The sequence below is a fragment of the Bicyclus anynana genome, chromosome 16 (assembly GCF_947172395.1).
Source record: "Bicyclus anynana chromosome 16, ilBicAnyn1.1, whole genome shotgun sequence".
Taxonomy (NCBI): domain Eukaryota; kingdom Metazoa; phylum Arthropoda; class Insecta; order Lepidoptera; family Nymphalidae; genus Bicyclus; species Bicyclus anynana.
In genome coordinates, this window is record NC_069098.1 from 6,006,483 (window position 1) to 6,030,085 (window position 23,603).

The 23,603-nt window shown below is 34.6% G+C and overlaps 1 protein-coding gene across 1 annotated transcript; it reads right to left on the bottom strand.

Annotated features, from left to right (window-relative positions):
* On the bottom strand, positions 1 to 14,936 carry LOC112043611 (galactosylgalactosylxylosylprotein 3-beta-glucuronosyltransferase I). Its single transcript, XM_024079144.2, has 5 exons — positions 14,516 to 14,936; positions 13,507 to 13,660; positions 9,956 to 10,087; positions 8,149 to 8,370; positions 1 to 6,790 (listed from the first exon to the last, which is right to left on the bottom strand). The coding sequence occupies exons 1-5, from the start codon at positions 14,701 to 14,703 to the stop codon at positions 6,626 to 6,628; spliced, it is 861 nt and encodes a 286-aa protein (XP_023934912.1). The 5' UTR covers positions 14,704 to 14,936; the 3' UTR covers positions 1 to 6,625.
* Positions 14,937 to 23,603: the final 8,667 nt, after the last annotated feature.

The window sequence follows — 23,603 nt, forward strand, 5'->3', positions numbered from 1 at the left end:
TGGTATTTATAATAATTTATTCCTCAGACTGTCATTATTTAATGCATTAGGTACATATTACTAAACATAATAAATATTAGCAGCCAATTCACATCGTCCTACGCACACATTAGTATTAGGTACACTATTAACTTACAAAGCCTACAAACTTTATAACAGAGCTTATTGACTTGAAAGAAATACCACTCCACTGGCTTCATTATTAGTTTATTTTTAAAGAATATTTCCCTCTTACTTACCTACAATACCTCAGCATGCGTATCGAACGGCGACCTCTGTGATGAGTCCGGCCGTTTTACCGTTGAGCTATTGAGGCTTAAATCATTGAGCAGTTATAGTCTAAGAGCCTGTGATACCCCACGTTCATCATTTTATAAAAGCTGAAAGTTTGTATGCTTAGATTTTATACTTTAGACCATAGTGACTTGAGTAGGTTTAAGTGTTAAGAACCCCAACGGTACAAGTGTAAAACGATTTTTTTATATTATATAAAAATAGGTTACAGTGACAAAACATGTCCGCAACCGCCAAACATTTAGCTCCGTGGCAACACTTCATTGAATATCCTTAAAGTTTGATTATTATTCACGGCTATATTATGTCGAGCAAAATATAAAAAAATCGCTTTAAATTTGGACAGTCGAGATTTAGGACCTTTGAAACCTTCATAGTTACCTATTGAACATACCTATGGCAGAAGTACGAACTGACAGTGTCAGCTGAACTTAAAAGCATAAACATCTGACTGAACAAGCTCTCGATCTATTACGTAACAATAATTATGTACCTACTTATTTGTTTAACTTTTTTGATCAAAACACTATATTAAGGAACAGTACCGGAACAATGTGAATCGGCCATAATACAAAACTATGTATTCAATCATTGCACATTTTTAATACAATATTTTCCCTGTGCATTTACGCTATTCGATGTGATAGTGTGTTTAACAAAAAATACAAAAGAAATGTTATACAATTTCAAATAAATTATATTGGTTTTTATAACTACGAATATAATATTTAATTTTAAACATTATGAGGTATAAATTACTATTTTACGTTTATCATAGAAATTATATTACCGTATTATAACTTTATATCTAGGTACAATTATTACAAAACTGGGACATATTTTTTGTCATATCACACCTTGAATAAAATATATAACTAAAATGATTTAAATAAAATATTTCGAATACTAAACGTGGAATTAAAATTTAATTATTTATTTAAAACATTGTTTTTATTTACCACGAAAATAATAATAAGTACATAACATTTGTATACCTAAGTTAGCCTAAAATCGCGTACGAATATATATAAATTTTATTGCGAAACACTGAATAATACAAATAAGACATTCATAAAAAATAATATCTAATAGATATACAAATAGACAGCACGCGTTCCTAGACTAGAATTAGAAGTTAGACCGATAAGTTTGAGCGATTTGAAACATATTATACTAATAGGTTTTTTATTATGCATAAATTAAAGCTTTTACTATAAAATTGACAAATAAAATTAAAGTATTTAAAATTGAAAAAAAATATAATGCTATGAAAATAATAAAATGAAGTTTTATATAATTGGGGCACTCTATTATTTTGAAACATTTGAGATCAATTAGTTTTTTAAAAGAATATTTGCCATATATTTGAAATATGACCAATTGGGAATATTGGCCCTTCCAACTAGTCGGGAAAGACTAGGAGTAGGACTAGACTTAGGAGTGGGTACGACAATATACCAACGGGGAGGGGATCGAACCACCCCTCGGTGTATTGAGACTCAACGTTTAATCTTTGTCCATCTTAGAATGATACTTTTGGCAGCACATGCCTATGAAATTTGTCAAATATTCATTTAAATATATTATACAAAATGTCATATTTCGTTAAATCTTGTATCTTGTCTTAGAGTCTTGTAACGACTAGAAATGGCAAGAGACAATGTTTTCTTGATCCATCCATAAATTAAATTGCAGTTGTAAAATACAGTAAATTAACACTTCCATGTTTAAAAAGTGTTTTTAAATAATCTGGAAAAAAAATTAAATCGAATTTAAAAGAAAATACATTATTTGTTACATTTATTTTTAACATTAAATTATATTTTAGGCCTTTTATATACTTAGACTACAGAGATGTTGTAATCTATAATATTTATGCAAAAGTTATTAAATAATGAAAATTATTGCCATTGAACCAAATACATTTTAAAAATAATGAGTTTTTAGAAACCTTCATAAAAAATGTGTTAAACAAAAACAAAAATAAAAAAATTTAATAAAAAAAATTCGACGAATTGACAACCTCTTTCTTTTTAGAAATCGGTTTACAAAACAAACAGATTGTATAAAAATATTCAATTTCTATCATGACTCGGCTAATAGTTATTTTTGTAAGTTAATAAAAAAACTGAAAAATATATGCATATGAAAAAAATATTTTCTAGGTTCCGCAAAGTGACTTTGCAATTAAAACGATAGATAGAAGAGTATTGTGTCGCCTTTGCTAGATTTGTCAAGTTTAGCAGAAAATAGCGTAAGTAATAAAATTGTAGATCGACGCACGGTTTGTGACAAATCTTTATTTTTATATTTTTATAAAAAAATACATAATTTAAAAAAATTATAATTTCATATAATTTCAAAATTACACTATTCAACTACATTTTAAAATTATCATCTGCAAATAAGTTGATTATCAATATCGTTACAATAAGCTGTAACTTTTCTACACTAGCGGAACCAGTCAAGCTTCGCTTTGACAGTTACGCATCCAACCAATCGCGAGAAAGCTATCGGCGAGTTTCTAAATAAGTTCTGTCTAAACATGAATAACGAATAGCCGCCTGTCTCTCTCGAATCCCTCTGACGTCATACCCTGCGCCTCTGTAGACGAAGACAGTCTTGCGGTTTGCCGATAGACAATATTACCAAAGCACAATTTATGGTCTAAGATCTGGCATTAGAAATATATACCCTCGACCCTCATCTGTTATTCATTAGTAATAAGAAATAAATGATAGATAATGTTCACAGTGACACATTGCAAATAGGTGTCTGTTTAAATTGAGCTCAAACACATTTTTGATACAAAATCTAGGAAACCATCAACTAGATCAAAGGCAACCTATGCAGTTACATTAAGCAAAAAATAAGCTATCATTAGACATATTAGGAAACTAAATAACTGATGAGGGTATATAAATATTATTACTTAACTGTTTACTTCTAGCAACCACACAATGCAGTGTGAAAGCAGGCAACTTTTTCAATTCTTTTGGGTATATTCTATTAAGTGTACGATTTTTTAAATTAAACAATGATGGAAGATTAAATAAGTTAAAAAATAAATAAATCCTTTAATACTATCCGGCCGCAATTTAACTAGGCAATCGATGTGCAATGTGAATATTTTCTACCATTTGTTTCTTATCCCAATTAAATAGCAGATGAGGTTGTATATTTCGTATGCTAGATCTCGTATAGATACATAGATTATAGAAAGCGAAAAACAATCAATCAAAGATACACAAAAAACTGGTTCTATACAATTAAAACGAGTACAAGGAATGTTACAAGATCTTCCAATATTTGAAGTTCTGTTGTAAGATTTGAATCCCCTGTTGTCATTTGTTTGTTTTAAGCAGAAACGTGTCAAAACATACAAATGAATACTCGCGCTACGAGTATCGGAAGTACACTTAAACTATAACTCTAAGGGTAAGTTAAACAAGGAGATTTTCAAAAGCTAGACTGCAAGAAAAGGCAATTGACTTATATCCAAAAAAAAAATATTGATATCATTAGATTATCAAATTCATATTGATTTATATTTTTAGTTATTAATTTGTCTCCAATGGAGACAAGCAATGATCGTTATCCATACAGCCTGAGTTTAACACCATTTTTTGAATATTTTTTACGGTTTGTTAGTTCTTTTTCTTGTTGTTGTAAACAGATAAAAATAATACAAAAAATATTATCAAAAATTAATAAGAAGCTTTGGTACACCGGTGAACTTTTTTAATAAGAAGAATGTCACAATGTCACAATGTATCTTCTTCAAAAAACATTTTTCAACTAAGCCAATTATTTAACCAGATCTTTATTATTATATTATCATCTCCATCTACTTTTTTAAGGGGGTATACCTAAGTTCCCGTGACCGAACTTGTATAGGCCGGTAAGATTAAGACATGCCGGCGCTGTTTATAGTAGAGTTATTATCTATTTCTTAAATAAGAAAAAATAAAAATAATAAAGCCCGACCGACAGCTTTCTATTTTATTTTTTTTGGTTAATTATTTTATTTAGAGTAAATCTCCTTGTCTAATGTACCATGTGTCCTACTTTTAATAATTATACAGGGTATCCCATAATTAATGGATCAAACGGAATATATTTCATCAAATAATCTAGTTTTGGAAAAATCCGTATGGTGATCATGTTATATTTTTTCTATTTCGAATCAGTTTTTTCGATGATAGCAGCTGTAATTAAAATGTTTAGTATAATTATGGGACATCCGGTATTCTCATTTTATACGAAGTTTACATTATATACTTAAATAAGTATTTTCATTTCCATCTTTAAAAAAGGAACGAAATACAGCGATACACATTGCACTATAATAAGAAGAAAAAAGAAATAAAAAACTAGCTTTACTAACAATGTTACAAATATTTACAAAAAAAAATTGTCAATGTGTTTGTAAAAAAATGTTAATATTAAAAAAAAAGTAATACTCAATTGGAACAATAAAATCTATAGAAATAATATTATGCGTGTTTGTGAGTAACAGTTACATATAGTTTTAGGCATGTCTTTTTTATTTAGCCTCGATAATTTTCTTGTCTGAAAATAATACTATTTTTGATATACCCTAATATTTATTGCTATAATTTTAGTCACATTGAAGTTGCCTTATAAGTTACATGTGATACCTTCATTTAAACCTTTATTATCTAGTAAGAGTTGCCATGCACTTTCGAAAGTATAACTATAAATTAATCCTTACTTTGTTGACCCTTTGTAACCCTTGTGACACTATTACAAACAACATATTAGAACTAGATTCTTCGGATTATTGCAGAAGTGGCAACCCTAGATTTTATTTGATATTATAGTAGAGGAGCCCTAGAGGGGATTTTTGTAGTTACTCGAGCGCGGCAGATACAACATAAGGGAGTATACATTGCACGTTGTTCAGTACCTACCTCCATCAAGTATAAGCCCTTAATATTGCTGGGTACGTTTAGGGCAACAAAAAGAAACTAATTTCAGAAATACTGAACCAGTACGTCAGATTAATATAAGATAGGTGAGTTGATAGCTAAAAGGTGTGCATTTCGATAATCTGACGGTTTGAGCGTAACATAATAGAGCAGTAGGGTACCAAAGTTACAAAATAAAACTCTTATATTTCTGATATCGAGCCACTAGCGCGGTTAAGTGTTTACCTATTTTTAATGAAATAATCTCCTGAATAATCACTCATGTTTTCTGATGATTTCAGTAAACCAAAGTAAAAAATGTCTATAAAGTCTGTAGTTTTTTCCACCACCGCTGAAAGCGAAAGAAGTATAACCATTTATTCTTTCTATCATTTAATCTATCAAATCTAATTGATTCTCATGACGTTTTAGTAACTGCAAATTTAGCATCCCGGGCTCCCCTACTATTACCATAATACTATATTTTGAAAGTTCTTTACATATTTAAATACTAATCTCTTTACATATTATTATGTATTTATTTAATGCTTTATAGAGAGTACTAACCTAATTGCTTTGAAAGGTATTTTTTTTTAATATTTGCTACTTGCTCCTAAACTTAGCTTAAGTCGCATATTATTATTTATGTAAAATTCATACATTTGTATGTCAATAAAAATTCGAGTACTATCTTATTTTACATAATAAACTCACAGTTATATATACTTATGAGATTATTTTTTCATACGAGACAACACAAAAAGGGATTATTTTAAGTTGCTATATTCCAAAATATATTTACCTAAGTTAGAACACCTAAAATCATAATGGTACCTACGAATATATAATTATAATTAAGCTTCATTTGTCAAGTATCAAGATTAGAGTATCCTAGTACAGGAAGTGATCGTGTTGTGTTTACAATTTAATTAATTGTATACTTAAATGTATACAAATTTACAAGAGTAAGACAAAACTATGCAAATAGTGAAGTGTTAGTGAGTAAACATTGTCTTAGTTTACATTTGTTTGTTAGAAGAAAGAACAAGTAATTAATACTTGGTCACAAGTGAATTGTAATTTTTTAAAAATCTCTTTGCAATAGACAAAGATTGATGACGATAGAGCCGAATTTTTTAATCTCTTTTGAATTAAACAAAGATTGGAGATAGATAAACCTTTTTTAATCTCTTTTGCAATAGACAAAGATCGAAGACCGAAAAACCTTTTTTTTTTCAAATCTCTTTGGTAATAGACAAAGATCGAAGATCATACCGCCTATTGTTTTTTATGAGACAGTAGTATTTCTGTTCGTTCTGTTTTGCTCACTTGTGTTGAAATGCGCGACTAACGTTCAACGCTTGATATATAGAATTTCAAATTTTTTTTTTATTGTCAAATCAGACTTCAATATGGTCGTCGGGTATAGGCGGGTGCTTTAGTTTCTTGGGGTTGAGTATGGAAGGTTTTTGCGTGCGTGTGTGCCATACGTACACCTTTGTACAGTTGTCCGCTAGTGGCTCCATCTCGTTCTTTGTCGTGAAGTATTTTAATATTTCACTTTCCTGCAAGCAATGATAATAAAACAAATAAAATACGTGTGGTACTCAGGGATTGCCGCGGTTAAGCATAGCATTTTTTTATCAAATTTTGCAATTATAATTATTCATTTATTTTATTTATGCAGTATTTTTTTCCTTTAAAAAATAATAAAAAACGTCTGTACGTTGAGCTGGAATTGAATTCTGGTTTCGTAACCTTTGCCTCTTAGTTTAACACCACTTGTCCCGTTGCGTCGATATGAATGTTGAAGAGTAAATATCAATAAAATGCTCAAAAAACGCCTGTTTCTGTTCAATTCTATAAAGTAACTCGTTCAAAACATACGGACAGAATCGTGAACGTCCACTAGTATGTGATATACAGTGAATTACATGTGCGTTATTATAGATAACGCATGAACCGAAGCTGTGGAAGGTCAAACGCGATAACTACTTGTAGTACTTTCACTAGTGTACTGCCGATATCATTGGCTTCCTGTTTTGTTAATCACTTGATAATAACCATAATTTTAACTGAATTGCATTTTTTTCTTTATATCTATTTGCAGTTACTGCCTCGTCAGTCGAGTTAGCCTAAACTTTGGATCACGATGTTCTGGTATAGAGTCCTCGAGAGAACGGACTCTGAAATATTGATATTTTCTTTCTTCCGAGAAATTTTCAGATAAAATTCTCAGTCCAGAGTTGGGATGTTCGGAGAGTTCGTAAAGCTTTCGGCGTCCGCGTCAGTATCGGTCACAATGAAGATATTATATGATAGCGGGGATATGAAGCTTAAATCCACCAGATGTTAATGAAACATCTGGTGGATTTAAGCTTCATATCCCCTCTCCTATAAGGACGGAAGCCTAGGCCTTTAAAACAGGCATAATCTTGTACATATTATATAATCCATGATAGCCCCCTGCCTCGGATTTCAGAGGGGGTGGGTTTGAATCCGTTCCGGAACATGCACCTCCAATTTTTCAGTTGTGTGTTGTTAAGAAATTAAATATCACGTGTCTTAAACGGTGAAGGAAAAACATCGTGAGAAAACCTGCATACCTAAGAATTTTTCATTGTCAGCGTCGGGCCAGCGTGGTAGACTATATGGCCTAACCTCTCTTATTTTGAGAGTAGACTCGAGCCAAGCAGTGAGCCGAATATGGGTTGGTAATGATGAGTGTTGGTCACAAACGAGCAAAGTTGGTTACAATCAGAATGCTAATGATTACCAGTAATGGAGCAGCCTGGTGGGTCTAAGCTCTATACTTTACTTCTATAAGCACTAAACACTTCTATAAGGAGCTTAAGAGAGGATTCTTAAGGAACCTCTCTATTTACAGTCCGATAATGATATATATTTTCAACAGTATACAAACCTGAAATCCTGATTGGACTTTTCTAGAAAATTTCGCCTCCGGGTGTATCAGGAAAAGTGTGGCGTTGATGGCGAATCCAGCCATGTCTATGGGGAAAGGTCTGAATGGCTTCCACACTGCATTGAAGCCGGTGATCTTCCCATCAGTCACTATCGGCATCTCTATCCGCATTCCCCCCACTATGCCGACCGGCCAAACTCCTACTTTGTTTATTTTTCGCATCTGAAATGACAATCATCATCTTCTGCTTGCATATTTGACTTTTATTTTTTCATGGAGCATAAATTCCAAAAGGCATGTATAAATAAGTCAAGGTTAGCATTGATAAAAAATATAAATCAATCTATTCATTGTGCAGCATCATTAAGGAAAATGATTTTGAAGATAGCAGTTATTTCACAACTTTTTATAGTAGAATAATAGCACAATTTTCTCGTTTCAGATGGTTGCACAAGAAAATAAATGATTTAAATAATTTCAATGGCAAATTACAAAATAAATCAAACAGGTATTAATATTATACCTACAGGTTTATTGCATACTTACAAAAAAAAAAATATAACTAAAAACCATATAATTTCGGTTAACATATATTGCGTTATTTTAGTAGGCCTTAATATCAGCTATCACCCTAAAGAGTATGTTGTTACGAGACACTCTATATATATATTTACCCCCAAAGTTTTGGGAGCATAAATTTTCCAATTAAGAAATGCTCTGCCTTGAAAAGAGTTGAAGTTTAGGCAGTACATATTAGGTAAATACAAAATACAAATTATAAATTAAGTAAGAATATTTAATTTGGTCTGAAATAGAACTCTAGGTTAATAAAACGGTATAAAGCAGCATAATTATGACACGCAAAGAGCCATTGAGTGTGATGATTTTAAAAAACTATTTTTATTTTTAACACATTGCAAATGTGTTATTTTAACTTATCTCTCACTTTATATTATGTTGAGACGAATTATCCATTCTTGGGTAAAAGGATGTTATTACAACAAGTAAATTTGTTACTGTCAACAGATTTGTTTACACTCAGTAATAAAAATTACATTATACAAACATTGTTTCATGTTTACATACCACAAGTATGTCTGAAAAGTAAACATCTATGTAATAAATGAAATTTTTTAGGTGATTTTAAGGTTCCTGGTTGATCAATATAATAATACTATTACATGTCATAGTCATAAAGGAACTCCTAAACCCTGTACACCTAAACACTATACAGTACCAGGCAATGCTCGACATTTTTCTCTTTGTGACCCAATGGACCTGGCACCCCTCAGTGAATCCATGTTATGTTAAGATTTTCTTTTATCATTATTTTTTTTTATTCTTTACAAGTTAGTCTTTGACTACAATTTCACCTGATGTTAAGTGATGATGCAGTCTAAGATGGAAGCGGGCTTACTTAACTTGTTAGGAGAAGGATGAAAATCCACACTTGTTTTCGGTTTCTACACGATATCGTACAGGAACGCTAAATCGCTTGGCGGCACGTCTTTGCCGGTAGGGTGGTAACTAGCCACGGCCGAAGCCTCCTACCAGCCAAACCTGGACCATTAAGAAAATCTCAATCGGCCCAGCCGGGGATCGAACCCAGGACCTCCGTTTTGTAAGTCCACCGCGCATGTGGCCTGCCCATTGCCACTTCAGCTTCTCGACTCGATGAGCTATGTCAGTGACTTTGGTTCGTCTGCAGACCTCCTCATTTCTGATTCGATCACTCAGAGAAACTCCAAGCATAACTTGCTCCATCGCGCGCTTCATTAAATAATAGTATCTAAAATCAATAACATACCTCCTCGAATACTTTAAGTGAATATGTATTGTCGTCATCCATGAAATAGACGACACCTCTTTTGTCTGGAATGCTGTCTAGATGCCCTCTCAGCCAATTTAGAGCTATGTTCCTCTGTTCTACTCCGCTGGCCTGTAATGGAGATGATTTTTTTCTTTTACAGTTGATAGTACAAGGAGAGGGTCTGCTGATGTTAAGTGGAAAATCATCGCGTATCTACATAAGAGAGCAATATTTAAACATTTTTTTTAATCTTTACAAATTAGCCCTTGACTATATTCTCACCTAGTGGTAAATAATAATGCAATCTAAGATTGAAGCGGAATGTTAGGAGGATGAAAATCCACACCACTTTCGGTTTCTACACATCATACCGGAATTTAAATCTTTGCCGGCAGGGTGGTAACTAGCCACGGCCGAAGCCCACCAACTAAACCTGGACCAATTAAGAAAACCTCAATCGGCCCAGCCGGGGATCGAACCCAGCGCCACAGAGGCAATTAAATGCCCTTTACTCTTCAACCTAACGCAAGGTTGAAGTGCTGTAATTCTATCGATAGCTACACCCTTCAGGAAATGGCGCGCCTTCCATAGATGTAAGCAGACAGCGCTTACCCTTAAAAATCTTATAGAGCATGTATTATTGTGGGATTTAGTAATTTTATATCGGTTCAGTTTAGTAAGAATAGCTGTGTAGATCAAACCACATCTTATAGCTATGCTTTGATCTGAAGGCACTGTCTAGTTTCATCCTCTTAGTAAAATAAATGCTTGTGTACTGCAAATTACATCAAATAAAAATCTAATATTTTAGGATAATCGAAAGAAATACGAATTCAATTAGAATTATTGAGAATTACGAGCCATTTTGATACCCTGCGAAAAATATATGTATGGGTAGATATATTTAAAGTATATATTATCACTGTTCTAGCGAGAATCTTCGATAGGCAGAGAACAGAATGTTATCATAACAGGAAGTCCAGAGAGTTGATGTTGCAACAAATGTGGTGCATTTAATTAAACATATTTCATAAAAAAACATCTAATTCAATAAATAAAAAGAAGTAGAAGCAATCCAGAATTAAATGTTAAAATAATGTTAGTTTCTTTGAAAATTATTTTGATTGTTTAATTTAAGATCTTGAAAAACAAAAATTATATATTACATATAGAAAGAAAGTTACTTGAATTTCAAACAACACTTGAAAATATTAATATATTCATTTAAGAATTAGCATAAGTAGTTCAAAGAATAGTTAATACAAACACATTAAGTTAAGAAATATGTTTTAAAAATTAAACATACACAATACCATCGGCTGATAGCGTTTGTTTTAAAAATACAAATATTCACATCCATTACCTGAAATATTTTAATTATATTAAATACTAATGGTAGGGAAACATTTTTAATACTGTACCCCAAAAGTAAATCAAATCATAGTTAATTTAATGGGAATGGAAGAATGGGTAACCGGGAATAAAATATTGCCTATGACAATATTGCCTATAACAAATAATGTATTGTAAAATAAAATATTGCCTATAACAAATAATGTGGCATTCTAGCAGTTAAAGAATTTTAAAAATTTAAAAGTTCATTAGATTACCCCATAAAATACCACAAACCAATGGTGTAGGATTAAGGAAGTCAAGGATGTCCTTAATCCTACGCTATTGGTCACAAGTCTGGGGATCTGTGCGATTTTCACCTGCATGGTGAATCCACGGAATGGTGAGATTAGGTAAGATTTCGTCTCTAATAACAAATAATGTGGTTTTCTAGAAGTAAAAGAATTTTCAAAATCAGTTCATTACATCCAGAGATTACCCTATAAAATACCACAAACTATACCTCATTAAAAAAATAATAATATTATAATTAATCTTTATAGTATAAACTATGATTAATTTCCATTAATAGCAGGGTAGATACCCTGTTAGTCACCCAGGGTTGATATTCTGTTAATAACATAATAAATATTAACAAGAACAAAATAATATAACTTCTGACCAGAACAGACCAGATATTCTTGTATTCTTGCTAAGATGTTTATGTGTATAAACTGAAACTTTGTTTAGTTCTGTTTTACAAATCAACATACTGTTCTATCTGTCAAACCCTTGTCTGTCCAGCTTTACCTCTACATTCAATTTGTAAGTCAATTTTTTTAAGCCAAACAGGGTGACTAGTGGGAGTTTTCAATATTTTTATACTGTTACTAACGCGTTAACGTAAACGCGAATTTATATGGAATTGAAACAGTTGTGCAGTAGTGCTACTAACGCGTTAACGTAAACGCGAATTTATATGGAATTGAAACAGTTGTGCAGTTGTGCCACTAGATGCCGCTGTTTCAATTATTTAGAAATTCGCGTTTACGTCAACGCGATAGTCACAGTATCAAACTGCCACTAGGCCGACTTGCAAAAGTAGACAAACTATACAGTTCAGTCAATTATAAAGTTACATCAGTACATCTGTTAAGCACAGTGAAGCCAGTGTATTACCTATTCTTATAGCTTCTCATAACCAATATAACAAAACAGATCAGAAGTATGCAGTAAACTAGCACATGATAATGACATTTGATATGAATTACTGCATTCAGTGGCATCCTATTTAAACATTAATAAATTCACTCTATGTTAATCATGGGTTTAAGTCTCAAATAGTTTTCATAAAAATAAAATTTTATTCTAATTTCTCAAAAGTCAAATCAAGCAGTATAGTAATTACCAATCAGGTAATAGTGGTAACTGTACTGTTTCTATTAGGCTGATTTCTCAAAGTTCTATCATGTCTTATTCAGCTCCTGAACTCAACCCCTGTAGACCTGGGATGCCCAAACATCCAAGAAATGTAATAAAGAAAGACATATTTTTCATAGTAGCAGAATTGAATCATGAGATCTTTTTAGAGTTATTCTCTATGTTATGTGATGGACTTAACACTCATTTTGTGCATCATTTATGCCTTAGTGTTAACAACATATTATCTTGTGACAATAAAAAGACATATTGGACAAATAATAAATAATAATAATAAAATATTGTTCACTTGTTGCAATAGGGAAGATGACATTTTTTTTAAATTATATATACTCATAAATTAAGATGTGTAGAAGTAACAGAGTATCTGCGATCATAACTTTAAAAGCGGCAGGGATTAAAAGGATCATAATATTTGCGATGCTGCCACAGATTGCTATAAAAAATATTTCATTAATTTGTGAGATCTTTAGATTTGTATTGGTGTTTAAACAAAATTACAAATATCTTTATTATTTGTGTGTTTATGTTTATACTTCATGTAATAAAAAATGTCACATTGAATGTAAGGACACTAAAATGTATGAACTTTCATTTAATATTAATTTTGAAATTTTATAATCTAACTAGCGGACCTGGAAAGTGAGTGATATATTAAATCCAACTCTATAAGTAGACAATATTCCTTTTTGTCTTCACTAGATATTATCTTGTGATGCATATCTTAGGTATGCTTATATACTAAGATTTGTCTTTCTTCTATAATAGACACTTACCGATGAATGTTTTGACTTTTGTGTCTTCATATTGAGATGAGTATATTTGAGTGGTGTTTCTTTGAGCAAGTTTTCAACCAATTTTGTCTTTGTGTCAGAATCTTCAATGACAATCCAATGGAAATTCTTTACAAGCATCAAAGTTTGTGACAACCTGGAAATAAATTTTCAAATTGAATTTATGTTGAACAATTCCAATATAGATGCTACATGTTCCACGAGGGCTGAGGCATAATGTTGGTTGCAGAAAAACACAATAATTTATTGACCTATATTCAGTGGCGTGGACTTCATAGATGCCAAAATGCACTGCCTTGCCTGTATTGTAGAGTTTTTCCATTTTGTATCGTCATCGTCGTTATCAACCCATATACGGCTCACTGCTGAGCTTGAGTCTCCTCTCAGAATGAGAGGGTTTAGGCCAATAGTCCACCACGCTGGCCCAATGCGGATTGGCAGACTTCACACACACAGAAAATTAAGAAATTTTGAGGAAACCTGGTGTGCAGGTTTCTTTCACTTTCTATTTAATTTCTTAAAATGCACACAACTGAAAAGTTGGAGGTGCATTCCCCGGACCGGATTCGAACCCACACCCTATAGAATCGAAGGCAGAGGTCATATCCACTGGGCTATCACGGCTCTATATACCCTACTTAAAATGCTTCTGTAATGACTTATTCTGTTACTTACTGTGGTTTCACCACATACATTAGATTGATTATTCCACCAAATATATCAAAATAAGACTTGTTAGGTGTCCGAACATAATTTATTAAATTTAAGATTGGTCTTCGTGTTTCATTTAGAGTAGCAAGCATTGTATATTTTGCAGAAAAGAAATAAAGAATATTTTCTTGGTAATAAACAAGCAATCTGTACTTTTCATTTCCACACATTGGTTTCATAATCATCTTATTCGCGATTGCCAAATTGGAAGCCAAACAAGAGTGTACAAACATCAATACATCACCCAAGGGCAGAATAATCACGACAAAATGAATCTTACCTTGTTAGATCGGCCTTTTGGGTTAGTCTTGCGTACGTCGGAGTTATACCATAGATTGTGGGCAAATATGGGGTCACCTCTGGCGTGAACTGGCATTGGAAAGCTGGACGGCTATTGAAGAAAAATAATACGATGAAAATCAACATCCCGAGTGCTAAATATTGCTTTTTTATGTTCACAAAAGGCATTTTATTGTCAATGGTTTTTGTCGCAGGGCAGTAACACGATCGTTCACTTCGCGTCCACTGTTACTATCAACATTGAGTCACACTCGCATTCTATTGTAATTATTGTAACTCCATCCTAGAGGTAAACCTTTCATCGGTCCGAGTATAAAAAAACGATCGAATAAAATAAAAAGTCAGCTGCAGCGCAATATTGAGTCGATTCGTCTCCGAGCGGCGCGGGGTGAATAAACTTCAAAATGAAATGTACACCGTACACGTCAAGTTGAAGTTGACAATACAAGTTTTGTAAGTTGACAGTTATCTTTGACAATTAGGGTATTGCCAGCACAAAAATAATATCGCTCGACGCGCGGGGTCCAAATGCTCATTCTAAAAATGAATTTCGTAAAAAATGCTACTTGTGGGGTTACAATCACCGATTCATTGATAGTCAACTCAATGTTAGTTGTGGTCAACAACGAATGTTAAATATAGAAATAATACCTAAATGTCGTCTACAATGTCGAGTTGTGTGTTCAGGAAGTCTATTTACTATAAATTAAAATATATATTGGAATTAAAGATAAAATTGTGCATGGGTGCGCTCAGTGTTGTAGCCTATTATTCGGATTACTTTTTGCGGTAATTTTGTAGGGACGTAACCGATCTTTAGTATAAAATTATCATTGGCGGCAGTCCGTCAAAATAACCTACCATTATAGCTTTTTAAAGAGAAAAATATGGGTACTTTGGGAAAGGTTACCACAAAGCTAAGGGTCTGGTGACTGGAGGAATGATTCGTCATCATATCCCAGAGATAATCTATGGGTTATCAACCTTAAAATATTTAGAGAAAAGATTTGATTCTTTGTTTGTTCTTTGTTTGTTTACATTGAATAGGCTCTAAAACTACTGAACCGATTTAAAAAAATCTTTCACTTGCTGGAAAGCTACACTATCCCCGAGTGCTCTAAACTGTATTATATTATCACCGTATTCCTACGGGAACGGGAACCTCACGGGTTCGCAGGTTCTCGGTTTACATTTACAACCAGCTAATATTAGACTGCCAATATTTCTTACTAGATGGCGCCTATCCTACTTTTAACTTAGTTTGATCTAATCGTGCTAGATTGCGCTACTTCAGCCTAGCTTTATTTCTTAAAAAATCTGGCACTTTTAAATAATTAATATTTTTTATAATATATTTGCTCGTAAAGTGTCTTTTAATTCACCCCTTTATAATATCGTAATGGATCTCGTTACGCTATTGTGTCATAATGTAATGTAAAACGCACGGTTTATCATCCGTCTGAAAACAAACGGTACTATTTTAAATCTTAGCAAAGAGTTTTTAGGAAGATTTTAGGAATACAATTAACTTTGTGAGATATATTTTAACTTGTAGAGAGGTCAATTCTGTGCATGAAATATATTTCCAAAATAACTATCAGAGGGTGATTAGTGATCGATACTGATGCCAAAAATGCAATCAGAAAATTTTTTGTCTGTCTATCTGTTCGTTATAGAAATAAAAACTACTTTTAACGAAACTTAGTACAATTATTCATCATACTCCTAGACAGGATACAGTATACCTTTTATCACGCTACAATCAATAGGAGCAGAGCAGTAAAGGGAAATGTTGAGAAAACGGGAGAAGTTACTCTATTTTTTAAGCTTCCGTCGCGACGAGGCTTAACTAAACTGAGTACAATTATTCTTCATACTCCTTGGCAGGCTATAGTTGAAACATTTAATTCTTTAATTTTTCAACCATTGTTACAAAAATACAAAAGTAACTGGCTGTTTTGGTGCATTTCCTTAAGAAAAAAAAAACGCTGAACGTCAAAAGTTAAAATTATTCCGCGCTCTTTTTCTTTTTGCTGTATTGTTTTTTTCTGAAAATGTCAAGTAGAGTGCGCGCAAGATAAGTCTGCGCGCGCCTGGCGACGCAATTATGTTGCCAGCTTTAGTGATCTCTTTTACCCGCCAAGAGATAGATAAAAATAGACTACAAGATGGCGGCACTTTTTTGGCCACGCGCAAATCTTGCGAGCACTATAGTGATTAATTTATAAATTCGACACCACTAGAAGTCCTAAAAGCAGCGCATAAAGGCTCTAAGCCCTTTGACCAAAAAATCGACCGATATACCTCAAAAGCTCAAAATTTCATCATATGAAAAAGTGTTCAAAGTGTGTTTCCTCGCAAATATGTTATAAAATGTCTTATGACATACTTACATGCGCTTTGATAATTACAGCCTCTGCTTTCTTATTATAATCATGTCCTCGGCTTTAATTTTCAACTTAACTTTTTTTAACGGCCTCCGTGGCGCAGTGGATGCGCGGTGGATTTACAAGACGGAGGTCCTGGGTTCGATCCCCGGCTGGGCAGATTGAGATTTTCTTAATTTGTCCAGGTCTGGCTGGTGGAAGGCTTCGGCCGTGGCTAGTTACCACTCTACCGGCAAAGACGTACCGCCAAGCGATTTAGCGTTCCGGTACGATGCCGTGTAGAAACCGAAAGGGGTGTGGATTTTCATCCTCCTCCTAACAAGTTAGCCCGCTTCCATCTTAGACTGCATCATCACTTACCATCAGGTGAGATTGCAGTCAAGGGCTAACTTGTAAAGAAAAAAAAAAAAACTTACCGCACATATATCATACTCGAAAATTTTAATAACCTGACCCTTATCTCGAACCTACCATCTCATCGCCACGATGACTATACCAACATTTTATGTTCATATTAATATGCAATTGAATTGTAACCAAATAAGGTAAAATAACATGGAGAATACTGCTACGCCACGTAGCATTATATTGAGTGTCGTAGCACGTAGATTACTATATACATATCTATCTACGAGTACTTAAGGGTATCTGTAACCATTTGTTACGAGCTCGAGTAAGGGTGGTGTTAACATTCATAATTATAATATTTTAAAAAGGAGGTATTTGTAATTATGACAGTGATAATATCTATACTTAACATTATAAAGCTGAAGAGTTTGTTTGTTTGATTGAACGCGCTAATCTCAGAAACTGATTATGAAATCTTTCAGTCTGATTTAAAAAAATCTTTCAGTCTTAGATAGCCCATTTATTGAGGAAGGCTATAGGCTGTATATTATCCCCGTATTCCTACTGGAACGGGAATCACGCGGGTGAAACCGTGCGACGTCAGCTAATTATGAATAAGAGGGGTGATATGTAACTTATGTTAAATTATTTGTGCTAAGTTCTTACCGTTACGTTTTATTCTTGTGAGTGATTTTATGAATAGTGTTTTGTGGTGTAATTGATCATAAATTGTTATATGGAGAAAATGTCTGTTTTCATGGCTGAACCGATTTTGATGAATTTAGATATAATGACTTATTTAATGAGACCTTGAGAGAGAGAAACTTAGGTTACTTTTTAGAAAGACTATAATCCTTATCAGCCGCTGGACATAGGCCTCTTGCATGGACTTCCAAGCACAACGGTCTCGAGCCGCCAGCATCCAGCTCCCTGCAACCCGCTTGATATCCTCGGTCCACCTAGTGGCGGAGTCGACCAACACTGCGATTTCCGGTGCGGGGTCGCCATTCTAGCACCTTGAGACCCCAACGTCCATCGGCTTTTCGAACTATGTGGTCTGCCCATTGCCACTTCAGTTTGATTTGTGCTCAACAGTGAGCCGAAAATGGGTTGCTTATGATGAATCTATACTACAAATAAGTAAAATTGAAATGTCTGTCTATGTTTTAAAAACCTGTGTTTTCTCAAGTTAATAAAACACAAACGAACTTTTTAAAAATTTTTGTCCGGACTCTGGAACGGATGTATCTTTTTAATAGCACTTTGACCGGTTATTGAGCAACGTAACGAGATAACGAGTAGGTTATAAGCTAAGAGCTACTTTTTTATGTTCTAAAAATCCATAGTTCCTAAATGTTTGTGAAAAAACTAAACATCACACAAACAAAGTCACGGGCGTCCACTAGTATCAATAATTCAATATAGATCTGTTAATTACGAGTATTTTGCAACCTCGATGATAAAATAATAATAATCGAGCCGTGTTTTCCATATGTGTACATAATGTGTGCGTCAGCTAATAAAGGAGCACGCAGGTAGTTTGTGTTCAGCCAGCCATTTCATTGTAAAAGCGGGTATAGATAGGATAGAGGCTGGGAGTTGGCTGGGGCCTAGGGGCCGCCGGGGCTCACCTGTACCAGACCCGTAGGCGCGTCACGCTCTCACACACAGACACCTGTAGACACGGGGATGTCACACACATGCGTAGTAACAACAATGAAGGGTGTGTGGAGCCTGCGCACACAGACGCAAGCCGGGCCCGCTGAGCGAAACGGGAGAGACACAAGCGGGCCAGCTTTCCCGCTGAAAGGTCCTGTAACGGCCCGCGCCGCCCGCCCAAAGGCCACCACTTGTTGAATCAGTGCAGACTTTTCATACCGCATCCGAACGAGTTGACCGCGCGTGTTTTATATATTAATGTTTTCTTATTCTTAACTCATGTCACCCTATCCGATCTGTGATGTCTACTCTTCTAAGATCCTTGTTACTTTCAGTCAATAATTCAGTAGTCTTCCCCTCAGTGTTGTTGTTGTTACGAATGACTTTTTATCATATACGCGAGCCCTTTACCCGCGTTTGTTGTTCTTGTACTTTTTAATATATTGAAAAAAACTGTTGTTGTTGCTCGTATCTGTGTTACCTGTTGACTATTACTTATTAAATAAATGTTGTATCCAAATCTAACGTTTGCGTCGCTGTAAAAATAACTGTGTATTCACCAACGTGGCGCTGTTTCTATGAGGTAAGCATAAGGTTAAGCTTTTATAATATTTTTTTTATAATTAAATACTTTATTTTAATCACAATTACATTTTTAATACAATTTATTTCAAATTAGTTGACATCTGTATTCAGTAATATAAAGATCAGTGTGAGGTGACTTTATAAAAAAATATTTTTAGTTTTTATTTTTCAATATATTCCTGTTCGATTTTCATATTTTTCTAATCGGATAATATAGTTAGTTTCAAAATTTGTTTTCTATCAATTGATATTGCATGGTTATTCGATTTTCAGTTAATGTTTTATTGTAAGTATTACTTTTACTTTATTATGTGTATCTAAAAGTTAAACCGCAATCTTTAATTTTGGATTTTAGGTTCAATATTAAATTAATAATCTTCGGTAATTACATAGGCTTTGGATCTGTCTGCAGTTATAAAACTTCATTTTAACAAAACTTCACTTGAAAAAATTAATATATATTCAGAGGCAGAATTATCCGCCCACTTTAATATGACGCGAGTATATTAAGGCGGGCGGATAATTGTGCCGCTGAGTATATATTGTTTTACCAAGTTAACACTGTTTGGGATAGGACCTTCTTTTAAGTACTAGACCTGTATCAGAAGGTCCTGCTCTTCCATAACCGTCATCATTATCAACCCATATTCGGCTCACTGCGGAGCTCGAGTCTCCTCTCAGAATGAGAGGGGTTAGGCCAATAGTCCACCACGCTGGTCCAATGCGGATTGGTAGACTTCACACATGCAGAGAATTAAGAAAATTCTCTGGTATGCAGGTTTTCACACGATGTTTTTTCTTCCCCGTTTGAGACACGTGATACTTAATTTCTTAAAATACACACAACTGAAAAGTTGGAGGTGTATGCCCCGGACCGGACTCAAACCCACACCATCCGAAATTGGAGACAGAGGTTATATCCACTGGGCTGTCACGGCTGTAGTCTCATCATAATTATAAAAACTTTACAAAGCTATTTTAAAATTTACTCGTATTATATTTTAACATCTATGAGATAGAATCTTTTAAGCATCATTATACACGAAAGTCTGAAAGATTTTTGATTACATTGAAGACGTTTTATACAGAAGAAGATTTTCATTCAAAATTCATAATTATTCATAAACGCTGGACTTGCTTCAAAATTATTCTGACTCAGCTGCAGCAAATATTTTGTTATTTAATCAAGTAAGTTTCACCAATGCTAATTGCATCAACTCGATACAAAGTACAAACTGGCTTGAAAGACAAATTTAATATTTTGCTGGGCTGCGAAATTATGATCTAAGACCGGGCATTAGAATTATGTACACTCATCTATTATTTAATAGTGATGAGAAATAAATGATTGGGCGGTTGAGAGTTTGGACTCAATAAAAAATATATTGCGAGTAGGTTGCCTAAAATTTTCCTGACGAAATTATTGTTAACCATTATTAGCTATCGTTAATAATAGTATAGAGTTGTAATAGCTCAGTGGATATGACGTTTGCCTTCGATGCCGGAGGCTATAGGTTCGAATCCGGTCCGGGGCATGTACCTTCAACTTTTCAGTTATGTGCATTTTAAGAAATCAAATATCACGTGTTTCTAGCGATGAAGAAAAAACATCAAATAACCCGCATACCAGAGAATTTTCTTAATTCTCTGTGTGTGTGTGAAGTCTGCCAATTCGCATTGGGCCAGCAGCGAGCGTGTCTCATTCTGAGTGGAAACTCGAGTTCAACATTAAGCCAAATATGGATTGATAAAGATGAATAATAGTTTGGTCAGGTGTTTTTAAGGCAACCTACTCGCAACATATTTTTTAACATCCTAATTTCGATATAAAAAACTTTTCAGATGGGTGAAGGTTTTTTGTAATACGGATCTTAGACTATAAGAAAGAGAAAGATAGAGGTACTCGTAAATTCGAAATTTACACTTGCGAGTTATACTTACAAAACATCGTTACAGAATAGGCCTCCTTCTGGACTATCATGCACTTCTCTATTGCCAAGTCTGTTGTGTCTGAAGGGATTTGCTGGTGTAATTACACGCACATAGGCTTAACGTGCATGCCTCAGGCTGACGGGCGCATGGCAGCGTGTATGACGTGTTCCTAGCAAATTAACCTGCCAGGTGTTGGTCTTTTTAACCTCCCACACAAAAAGAGGGGTGTTTGAAGTATGATGTCTGTCCTCCGTTTTCCCCTTCTCTCGAACCATCATGTACATTTGTATTGCCAAGTCTGCTATGTCTTAAGGGATTTGCTGGTGTAATTACACGCACATAGGCTTATCATGTACACCTCAGGCTGATGAGTTCAGGGCAGCGCGTTGTATGACGTGTTCCTAGCAAAATAACCTGCCAGGTGTTGCTCTTTTTAACCCCCGATACAAAAAGAGGGGTGTTAGAAGTATGATGCCTGTCCTGTATGAATCCTGTGCTTTGATTTTCTCTCGGACCATCATGCACATTTCTGTTGCCAAGCCTGCTGAGTCTAAAGGGATTTACTGGTGTAATTACACACACATAAGGCTTAACATATACGCCTCAGGTGACGGGCGCAAGGCAGCGTGTATGACGTATTCCTAACAAATTAACCTGCCAGGTATTGCTCTTTTTAACCCCCAATATAAAAAGAAGGGTGTTTTAAGTATGATGTCAGTCGTAGCAATAAAACGCATGGGCCGATTTCGATGCGGATTTTGCATTTACTTGCGGTGTATCTTAGCTATGTTTGGTTAGTATCGGTCAAGCATTGTAAGAGTATCAGTTAATACTATAAGTAGTAAGAGCTTACAGTAGTAAGGGTGTACATGATTGCCTCCGTGGCGCTGTGGTATTTACAAGACGTAGGTCCTGGGTAGAGGTTTTCTTAATTGGTCCAGGTCTGGCTGGTGGGAAGCTTCGGCCGTGGCAAGTTACCACCCTACCGCCAAGCGATTTAGCGTTCCGGTACGATGCCGTGTAGAAACTGAAAGGAGTGTGGGTTTCATCCTCCTCCTGACAAGTTAGCCCGCTTCCATCTTAGATTGCATCATCACTTACCATCAGGTAAGATTGTAGTCAAGGGCTAACTTGTAAAGAATAAGACCATAGACTATCCTGTTTTTTTTTAAATCTCTAACTTTTCAAAGTAGGTACTTTTATGATACTTCGTTTCTATTCTCTTATACATCTATGCTAAAGAGGTTTGTGGTATCGTAGTGTATCTATGGATGTTATGAACCGTCGTGTCTATATTTTATCCCCATATTCTTACGGGAACGGGAACTACGCGGATGAAACCGTAGGGCGTCTTCTAGTGTGATGGATAGAACATGGAATGTGGTACTAACCGCTAAGGTGAGAATGCCCTTCCGGCGTCGGTGTTTCCTGCCATGTTCCTGCCACTTAGTAAGAAAGTAGGTGACCCTCACTAGCGATGAATAGACATCTTCTAAACAAGCACTTACTAACTTCAACAATAACATTAGTTTGTCAGGATGATTTGCATATGAACATTCACCCTTCTCTCCCCTCTATAACTCACGTAAATTTTTAACGTAAGTTAGTATTAGGTACACTAGTTTGCACAAGATTTTTTTTAAGAGGTCTATTTCTAACGCCCCAAAATTTAAAATGCAACACTGCTGAAAAAAAAACATTTTGTTTTAAAAACGCTGTCGTGTGAACATATACTTGAAAATGCACACAACTGAAAAGTTGGAGGTGCATGCCCCGAACCGAATTCGGACCCACACCCTCCGCAATCGAAGGCAGAGGTCACGAGGAACTTCACTTTACAGATAGGTGAAGTCTGCCAATCCGCATTGGGCCAGCGTGGTGAATATTGGCGTAACCCCTCTCATTCTGGGAGGAGACTGGAGCTCAGCAGTGAGCCGAATATGGGTTGATAAAGATGAATTTATAAGTGGCAGGTAAAAGCCGGAAAGGTATTCCAAATTTTTGCTGTTCGAATTAGAAATGTGCAATAAATGATGCAAATAATTTCGTACGAGTTGCCTGGACATCCTCTCCACAACGTAAGGATGCTACCGTTTGCGGCGTCTTGATGTTCTGTGGCAGAAAGGCGAAAGAGGAACTCAATGGAGAAGTTCCTGA